This window comes from Oncorhynchus mykiss, chromosome 6 (assembly GCF_057628025.1).
Source record: "Oncorhynchus mykiss isolate SJ-2025 chromosome 6, ASM5762802v1, whole genome shotgun sequence".
Classification (NCBI taxonomy): Eukaryota; Metazoa; Chordata; class Actinopteri; order Salmoniformes; family Salmonidae; genus Oncorhynchus; species Oncorhynchus mykiss.
In genome coordinates this window covers 25,092,220-25,102,624 of record NC_143027.1, presented here as the reverse complement: position 1 = coordinate 25,102,624, position 10,405 = coordinate 25,092,220, and the positions used below count along the sequence as shown (strand labels likewise).

Sequence of the window (10,405 nt, the reverse complement as noted above, 5' to 3'; positions counted from 1 at the left end):
GATATGCAGTGCTAAACCATTTAGGCACGCTGGTGCCATGTTTCTCATCTTGCCCGAACACATTTTCTTTAAAGCACTGTTTACTTGTGATCTGGATTTCACCTAGGTGGAAACCATGGGCAGACGAGGGTATAAATCTCCCAACTAAAGACTTTCACAAGGTAATGTGAGTTGAGCTATGAGGGATCTGGTGTCACAGACACTCTGGAGGGGCCCTCCATATCCTTCTCTCTCTGTCATGCCACCCTGCCGCAGAGGCCCTCGCCTCAACCATGGATCCATGCTGCTAGACTACATGTGGTTCACTTTGAGGTCCATATCACCGCAGTAGTAACCACTCTCCCAAACTAGCAGCACTGTCATTGTAGAATAGTCATAATCAGCGAGAGACACTAAGGAAATCTAAAATGTCTTCAAGGGCATATCCAACGGACATGGTTTCCCTATCATGTACAGGTACATGCCATAGGGGATTGCATGTAGTGATTGTAGTGGGTGTGAGAACAGGTGCTGAGATAATGCTAAGCTAATACTGTTCCATCCAGGCTCATAATAGCCCCCCCCCTTTATTACCACAGACAGAGATCAGTAGCCTACATTGACTTCATAATCAGTTCATTAAAAAAAGAGACATCGAAACTGAACTGAACCCAACGAAATCTCTTCTGAGATAAGTTTAACGGGAGACATCATTAAAGCCTCACCAGACAGACTCTTCCCATCACTGCCTGTCTGAAACTAAAACAGACAAAGAGACAAATAACAGCCACCCTACGCTAATCATTGGCGCTATGACACTACTAGAAGATGACTGCTGGGGTTAGGCCTGAACTGTGGTATGCAGTGACAGCTCCTAGTGGTAACCCAGGCCTCTCCTCGGTGCCAAGATTAGATTCAGATCAAATCAAATGTATTTATAAAGCCCTTCGTACATCAGCTGATATCTCAAAGTGCTGTACAGAAACCCAGCCTAAAACCCCAAACAGCAAGCAATACAGGTGTTGAAGCACCTTGATGATGAATCAACTCCAACAAGACTGAAATGGCTTTGTATCAGTGTTTCTCCTTCAGGCGCTTTCCTTTCGTCATAATCCACCCATTTACAATTGAGAACTAAGATGTTCTCACAGGTATAATGGTATATATATATAAAATAATATAATGGTTATAACCGATTTTCAGACATCCTCTTTTATTGAAAGAATAAACAGTATCATTTTGTGAAATAAATGTGCAAACAATCAGTTTTGTTATGATAGGATTTTCTTACGGAAAGAAGACTGATTTAAAATCAATCATGATGTAAAAGCTCTAGGCTTATATATGGGGCAGCAGGTAGCCTAGTGGTTAGAGAGTTGGACTAGTAAACAAAAGGTTGCAAGATTGAATCCATGAGCTGGTAAAAATCTGTCGTGCTGCCCTTGAACAAGGCAGTTAACCCACTGTTCCTAGGCTGTCATTGAAAATAAGAATTTGTTCTTAACTGACTTCCCTGGTTAAATAAAGGTAGAAAAATTATGTTGATTATAAACACGGGAGAAAAGCTTGAAACATGCTAGCATTTGTGTAAAGAAAAATAACTACAGGTTATAACTATCTTATAAAATGTTTTATGGTGGATTGTGAAAAGTGTCTGGTAAAATGTATGAGAGCTGGAAATTAAGTGTTGTAAATGACTGAATAGTAAATTGTGAAAAGGTTCCTTCTTGGTTAGGAGGGAACAGGTGTGTTCAATGGAAGGTTGTAAGCAGCTTTTTGACTAGATTGGTCAAGTGGAAATATTACTGCACTTTGTGTGTCTGTCTCTTTTAAATTGACATACATGTGCAGACATTAAAGGCAGCAAAGATCCCTGAGGACTAATGTGAATATTTACATGTATGCCTGAAGGTGGCTATATGGAGAAATTATAAATAGATGTCACTAAAAGCCTACTTAATGCCAAACATGGAGTTCATTCTAAGTACCTCCTGAGCATAAGTCCCTTGTATACTGAATATGGATTTTACTGTAGTTCAAATTCCACACAAAATAATGTAACCTATTCCCGAAACAATTATGAATGGGCTATTCGGTGATGAAATGGGGATCTCCATAGCCTACATCAGGTCATAGCCTATAATTATGTTGGAAATAGAAGGAAAACATTATTCACATTGTATAGGCTAGTGGTTGCTTTAGTGGTTTTTAACTTGTTGCTTTTTGTCAACACGTTAACGCACTACCCGACTCACAAAAGAGTTAAGGGGAATTGAGAGAGAAAAACTCTTCTCAGCCTCGTTCTATTTTCCCACAATGCACGGACCGTGAAAATTGTCATTTGTGGCAAAGAAAAGAACACATCTATCTCGAGTGGAAAGATACAGAAAGACAGTTTGTTTGTCTTTGGGTATGTTTTGTGTCTGCATATACCTGCGCTGGAACGTGCTAAATTCTGACACTTTTCTATCAAAGTTTTAGTCGGAAATGGGGCAAATGGCCAGTGAGTAGTTTGCTGCGAACAAGCTCTAAAATGCTGTGATGGTTGGTCTACTCTACAGGCTGTTCCGCACCATTTGAAAAAAATCACCGTGTCAGTTTCATCTTTCTTATGCAAAGTAGCTGTCTTTGAAGGCGGATCTTTTGGCAGGTTAGCCCAGGACAGTTGCAACGACAAGCTCAAACGAGAAATGCCACCAACCAGTCCAAACTGAATAGGTCTGTCTCTGGAGTGGTTAGTTAGGAATAGACCTCAACTCTGTTTTAGTTAATAAGGTTACTACACCGTTTGCGTGGATTTATCGTGCGCATTTAGGCTACTCAAACGCGGTGCAAGAGGAAGAGCAATTTAGTTGAGTTGGTAAATGACAGACTGGTTCCATTCGCGCTGCAGGACCTAATTTTAATGTCTATGTGCAGGACAGAGACCGGAGGATTCCGACCTGACGTTGTTGAAACCGAGGAGTACTGTCCCTTAACGCACTTTTAGAAGCTCTGGAACGTTTGTTTGGATCGGAACACTTTTATCCAATTAGAAAAAGAACCAAGGCAGACAAAGAAATTGTGCAACGGACTAGGCACAACTACAGTAAATGCATTTAATCTCTTAACATGTTGGATTTTTCTGCAACAAATTGATACACTTCAAAGCATGGACATTATGGTAAGCGACCATTATTTTAAAAGAAAACGATGTACACTTTTTTGTAATTGTCTTTGGAGTTAAATTGTAATCAAAGGAATTAGACTACACGTAAAAAGGGGAAACAATGGTCTTTTCATAGACAATTCAATTCACAATTCATTCATAAAAAAATAAGCTACACAAAGCTTTTTGGTATGCCTTTCCTGTATAGACGCAACTTCTGATTTATTGTAAGTGACATTTTATCTTACATTTTTTGCCACTAAAAGGTTCAAAGAGGAGAGACTATGCATTCCACTGCTAAACTGAGCCTTATCAATGTGCTACTGGTCTGTCTGAGTGGTGGCTGCTCAGCCATTAGCTCCATAGACCCAGACCGGCCGGGTGAAGGGAGATGTCAACAGATTGTCATCCCCCTATGTAAGGACATTGGCTACAACATGACAAGGATGCCCAATCTGATGGGCCATGAGGACCAGAATGAGGCAGCTATCAAACTACATGAGTTTGCCCCTCTCATAGGGTTTGGATGCCACACTCACCTCAAGTTTTTTCTCTGTTCGCTGTATGCACCTATGTGCACGGAGCAGGTATCCACCCCAATCCCTGCCTGCAGAGTGATGTGTGAGCAGGCCAGGCAAAAGTGCTCCCCTATCATGGAGCAGTTCAACTTCCGCTGGCCTGACTCCCTGGACTGCTCCAGACTACCTACTAAAAATGACCCCAACAACCTCTGCATGGAGGCCCCCAACAACGGCTCAGACGAGCCCCCCAAAGGCTCCCACACCCAGCGTCCTGACTTCAGGCTTCAGCGGCCCATGAAGGAGACGGAGAGCAAGGAGACCTGCAGTAACCCAGGCAAGTTCCACTATGTGCAGAAGAGTGAGTCCTGCGCCCCCAAGTGCTACCCCAAAGTGGATGTGTACTGGAGTCAGGGAGATAAGCAGTTCTCTCTGGTGTGGATGGCTATCTGGTCCATCCTCTGCTTCATCTCCAGCTCATTCACTGTCCTCACCTTCCTCATCGACCCCCAGCGATTTAAATACCCCGAGAGGCCTATCATCTTCCTCTCCATGTCCTACTGTGTCTACTCTGTGGGCTACCTGGTCCGTCTGTTTGTGGGAGCAGACAGTATCGCCTGTGACCGGGACAGTGGGGTCCAGTACATCATCCAGGAGGGACTGGAAAGCACGGGCTGCACCATCGTCTTCCTCATCCTCTACTACTTCGGCATGGCCAGCTCCCTCTGGTGGGTCATCCTCACACTCACCTGGTTCCTGGCTGCAGGGAAGAAGTGGGGCCACGAGGCCATCGAGGCCAACAGCAGCTACTTCCACCTGGCGGCCTGGGCCATCCCAGCCATCAAGACCATCATGATCCTGGTGATGAGGAAGGTGGCGGGGGACGAGCTGACGGGAGTGTGCTACGTGGGCAGCATGGACGTGAAAGCTCTCACAGGCTTCGTGCTCATCCCACTCTCCTGCTACCTCATCATCGGCACCTCATTCCTGCTGTCGGGCTTCGTGGCCCTGTTCCACATCCGCAAGATCATGAAGACTGAGGGGGAGAACACGGATAAACTGGAGAAGCTGATGGTACGGATCGGAGTGTTCTCCGTCCTCTACACTGTACCTGCCACCTGCGTTATCGCCTGCTACTTCTACGAGAGGCTCAATATGGACTACTGGAGGAGCCTGGCCGTGGAGCAGAGGTGTGTTGACAGCAGCAGGAACAATGCAGAGTCTGAAGAGTGTGGTATGAAGAGCTCCATCCCGGCCGTGGAGATCTTCATGGTTAAGATCTTCATGCTGTTAGTGGTGGGCATCACGAGTGGCATGTGGATCTGGACCTCAAAAACACTGCAGTCGTGGCAGAATGTATTTAGCAGGAAGCTGAAGAAGAGGACTAGGAGGAAGGCTGCCAGTGTGTTCACAAGCAGTGGGCCTTACATCAAGCCTCACCCAGCACTGAAAGCGCACAACACAAAGTATGAGCCTACCAGGCCCCCTCCTACATGCGTATGAGCTGGCGCTCTCACAGACAGTCTGCGAAACCAAAATCCTTCTAAAGCCCTTACCTAAAACAGACTTTTTAATCAGAGTGCCAACAAGAGACAACAATGTTCATATTTATTTGAAGTATTTTTTTGTTATCTTGATCCATCTCAAGCTACAAGGACAGCCTTTGTTTCAAATATCTGCTACTCCTGGAACCACTTATCCATTTAAGAACATGATAGAGAAAAAAAAAACGTTTTGTTTCCAAGACAAAGAAATTGGAATAAACCATTTGGATGTGCAATAGATGTTTTCCTTAGTGGCAAAAAAAAAGACAGATGAAAGACAATGAAAAGATTCTGACAAAAGGGAGTGAATGGTCTGGGAGATGGAGACCCTTTAGTGTTGCGTTGTTTGGCTTTTTAATGGAAATCAAGGCAGTGTCACATGTTTGGACTGAAGTGAGAAAGCAGCTGTTGAAAGGGGCTCAGGATTGCATGGACTGCCTAATGTGACGCAAAATCACGCCACAACATAAATCAACAAGCACTGGACATCGCAAAAGTGACTATTTGTACAGACAGTTTTCCTGTTGTTGTATCTTTGCTGTTTTATAGCACAAGGGAGCATTTGTATATATTTCTTGAAGTTCATATTTTATTAAAAAAATAAATAATAAAACATTCCAGTTTTAAATGTCCAAAACTGGAACTGTATATTATAACTGTGTGGGTTTTATATGTCATGTGAATGAGTTCACAATGGGTTTTTACAAAAAGCACATTTCTCAATGACATTATTACATTGGACATTTGAAGATAGTCATCACTAACCATTGATGTGAAGGTATGGAATATTTCAATCATCCACTGTTGTCTGAGCGTGTGTGTGTGTGTGTGTGTGTGTGTGTGTGTGTGTGTGTGTGTGTGTGTGTGTGTGTGTGTGTGTGAGAGAGAGAGAGCCGTGCACACACTTGACTTACAGTATCTCTCTTTTGAGAGGCTTATGCTTTTAATTACATAGACAAATTGGTGTTTGATGTTAGCCTTGTGAATACTCTGACTTCTGTTGATACCTGATAGAATGGAGTGCACTCTCAATGAAGTACATACAGGATGAAGAAACAATGGCATCTGTACACGTCTGTTTTAATTGTTGAAAAGGAAAGCATCATGGGTAATCCAGAGCCCGCTCCCCCCATAGCGCATTTATTAGAGATGACTAATAGAAAAAAGTTTGATGACATCAAAGAGATTATGAACAAAGCACTTTTATATTATTGTAGAGTCAACCATTTTTAAAGCAAGGCTTTCATATTCCATTCCTATTAAAATGTTCCTGTTCACGCCCATGTTTCATACATAAGCTATAAGGAAACAAAGGCTTTTAAGTTTGTTTTGTTTTTGGTTCACAGTTTTTGAGTTTGTTTGTAACATATAAAATCAGACAATATTTATCTAGAGCCTTCGATTTATTTCATCGCAAGAAAAAAGGTGCTAAAATCGAAGACTAGATAAAAAAAGTGCCTGATTTCATGTTAGAAATAAATGGAAAAACTGTGAACCAAAAACAAAACAAACTTAATATGCAAATAAGGGTCTGATATGATCATCTCACAAATAACCTCTCACTCAAAGAACTCACTCAAGTCAGGCTTTGATTATGTTTCTGAGATAATCAGTCCACTGCTTTTGATGTTTTTTCTCGAATTACAGTTCTGCTCTGACTTCTTTAGGCCTATAGATGAACGTCTATGCAGTTAAGTTCAGATAACACAGATAATGATTTTGTTTTTGTGCCTTTTTGTCAGGTCACTGATTCAGTCACGTGTGTTTTCATGCGTGTGTGTTTTAGGGATGGGGATTATGCAATAATCCTACAGTCATTCAGGACAGGATTAGGCAGTTTGAAGGGTCTGGCTTTGAGAAGAGGATAACTGCAAACAAAATAAACTATATCTGTCATCTACCCTCCTGTTATCACCCAGGCATAGTGATATTTCTAAAGACACATCTGGCCTGGATTTCAAGCTATCATTTTGACTGAGACTCATTTTCAATAGCATGGTAGGCTATTGACAAACTAATATATCTGTTAGCGTACTAATTTGGGTGGGGGTTAAATGCTCTCACACTGTAAACAATTATGTAAACAGGCTGTCATTGTAAATTGGTATTTGTTCTTAAATGACTTGCCTGGTTAAATAAAGGTTAAATAAAATTCAGGCCACATCCCCTTCAAACTACAAGTCCATTTTGGAGCGGAAACCACACTAACATGAGCTCAGCTACCCTCTGGGTTTTGTCTTTAGGATTTAGAGAGGTTACAGCACAAGACCAAGTGTGTAAAATGTCATTCTAATGTGAGGGTACTTTTTAGCCTATTAGACTTGAATACTCAACTACCAGCAATGAATATCCATTTTCATTAGGTCATACCATAAGAGACAATTTCAGAAAACACCAAAAAACAAGGATCATTCTGCACCTTCATTTTAACTTTAAGGTTTTGTGGCTTTTAATATGCATGAGAAGATCTCCCAGACCCAGGTATAATAATGTTGCAGGTTGAGTGTAAATATGTGCTCTCCCCTGAGGGCATTCAAGTTCCAGCATCAGCCCAACCCGTTTTAACAGTGAAAAGCACATGACTCACTGGCTGAATCAAATTCAAGTAGTTGATACTCTGTGTTGTGAAAAAGGTGAGTGTTTTCGAGGGCTTCAACAGAGGCCACCTGGATAACAGCCCCCGAGGTGTCTGGGAAAGCTGTAAATATGACAGTTACCAACCTCTTCCTCTGGAGCGTATGCTTCTAAGTTACTTCAATGTTTCCCTTTGAAAAGAAAATAGTATGTGAGCAAGGGCACAGTAGTGTCAGCCCAAAATGTTTTGGAATAAACTACACGTGCTTCTGAATTTCTCTCCGGTAGAGTTCTTGTTTTCATGACACTGTATCACAGATGATTAGACCTGCTATTCCTCATTGCTGGCATTGTTTTCCCCTAACAGTGCAAAGGCTTTATAGGTCTGGAGCTATGATTGAATCAACCAAGTGGCTCATTAGATAGTGTGTGTGTCACATGGCCCCTCTCATAGCCCAGTTGTTGTCCCTAGTGATGGTGTGGTAGACAACATGTTTTGTTTGTCCCAGTGGGGAATCTGGCAGCCGGCATGTAACTGGGGATAAGGGTCTTCAGATCACCATATCTCAAAGAATGACCATGGCCCCAATCTGAAAGGCCTCACTCATCCCCCACAGCCCCTATCACACTCACTCTCTCATTCCCTCACCCTTCGCTTCCTCGCAACTTTTCCTCTCAACAACTCTCCTGTTAATATGACACTCACAGACTGTAGTTCTCTACAGCAGCAGTCTTTTGGGGGAAGTGTACAGTGTTTGACAAAAGAGACCGGAGCTTCTGCTTGTGATCAGCTTACCCACTGGGCACAAACTGTTTGAATCAACTTTGTTTCAACGTAATTTGTAAATGAATTGTGACTTTAAACCTGCGTGGAAAATACATTGGATTTGAAAAAGTAATCAATGTTGTTTTGAGGTTGAATTTTAAACCACGGGATTATGTCATCATGGTAACCAAATTTCATACATCCATCTTAAGAGACAACACATCACAATCACATCAAGTATCTTATGATCCAAAATGCAACATCATATGATCCAAAATGCATCATACTGGCTGTATTTCAGTATTTTGAAAGTCATATGTCTGGAAAAGTTGCTGACATTCAAAACGTTTTGGACCTATGTCAACAATGGACTAATGAAACAAATACCAAAAGACTGCTTTTGGGTAGTTTTCCTTTAAAAATACTCTTCAAAGAGCGCCTCTGGAAAATGTCTTTATCTACCCTTTGGTCTCCCATCCAGGGTTTTAATCAAGCCAAGCACTGCTTAGCTATGATATTTGTCACTGACTATTAACAATGTGCTATCATGAGAATGATTGTTGAGAGATCGCCACTTACAGTTGAAGTCGGAAGTTTACATACACCTTAGCCAAATACAAATCCTAGTAACAATTCCCCATCTTAGGTTAGTTAGTATCACCACTTTATTTTAAGAATGTGAAATGTCAGAATAATAGTAGAGAGAAGGATTTATTTCAGCTTTTATTTCTTTCATCACATTCCCAGTGGGTCAGAAGTTTACATACACTCAATTAGTATTTGGTAGCGTTGCCTTTAAATTGTTTAACTTGGGTCAAACGTTTCGGGTAGCCTTCCACAAGCTTCCCACAATAAGTTGAGTGAATTTTGGCCCATTCCTCCTGACAGAGCTGATGTAACTGAGTCAGGTTTGTAGGCCTCCTTGCTTGCACACATTTTTTCAGTTCTGCCCATACATTTTCTATAGGATTGAGTTCAGGGCTTTGTGATGGCCACTCAAATACCTTGACTTTGTTGCCCTTAAGCCATTTTGCCACAACTTTGGAAGTATGCTTGAGGTCATTGTCCATTTCGACCAAGCTTTAATTTCCTGACTGATGTCTTGAGATGTTGCTTCAATATATCCACGTAATTTTCTCTTTTGTGAAGTGCACCAGTCCCTCCTGCAGCAAAGTACCCCCACAACATGATGCTGCCACCCCGTGCTTCATGGTTGGGATGGTGTTCTTCGGCTTGCAAGCCTCCCCCTTTTTCCTCCAAACATAACAATGGTCATTATGGCCAAACAGTTCTATTTTTGTTTCATCAGACCAGAGAACATTTCTCCAAAAAGTTTGTCCCCATGTGCAGTTGCAAACCGTAGTCAGACTTTTTGTATGGAGGTTTTGGAGCAGTGGCTTCTTCCTTGCTGAGCGACTTTTCAGGTTATGTCGATATAAGACTCGTTTTACTGTGGATATAGATACTTTTGTACCTGCTTCCTCCAGCATCTTCACAAGGTTCTTTGCTGTTTTTCTGGATTTGATTTGCACTTTTCACACCAACGTACGTTCAACTCTGGGAGAGTCTTTTCTGAGGTCTTGGCTGATTTCTTTTGATTTTCCCGTGATGTCAAGTGAAGAGGCACTGAGTTTGAAGGTAGGCCTTGAAATTCATCCACAGGTACACCTCCAAGTGACTCAAATGATGTCAATTAGCCTATCAGAATCTTCTAAAGCCATGACATCATTTTCTGGAATTTTCCAAGCTGTTTAAAGTCACAGTCAACTTAGTGTATGTAAACTTCTGACCCACTGGAATTGTGATACAGTGAATTATAAGTGAAATAATCTGTCTGTAAACAATTATTGGAAAAATTACTTGTGTCATGCACAAA

At 41.8% G+C, this 10,405-nt stretch overlaps 1 protein-coding gene across 1 annotated transcript; it reads left to right on the top strand.

Moving 5' to 3' along the window:
• The first annotated feature begins 2,322 nt into the window (after positions 1-2,322).
• Positions 2,323-5,842, top strand: LOC110525589 (frizzled-10). Its single transcript, XM_021605837.3, has 2 exons — positions 2,323-3,142; positions 3,394-5,842. The coding sequence occupies exons 1-2, from the start codon at positions 3,131-3,133 to the stop codon at positions 5,146-5,148; spliced, it is 1,767 nt and encodes a 588-aa protein (XP_021461512.1). The 5' UTR covers positions 2,323-3,130; the 3' UTR covers positions 5,149-5,842.
• Positions 5,843-10,405: the final 4,563 nt, after the last annotated feature.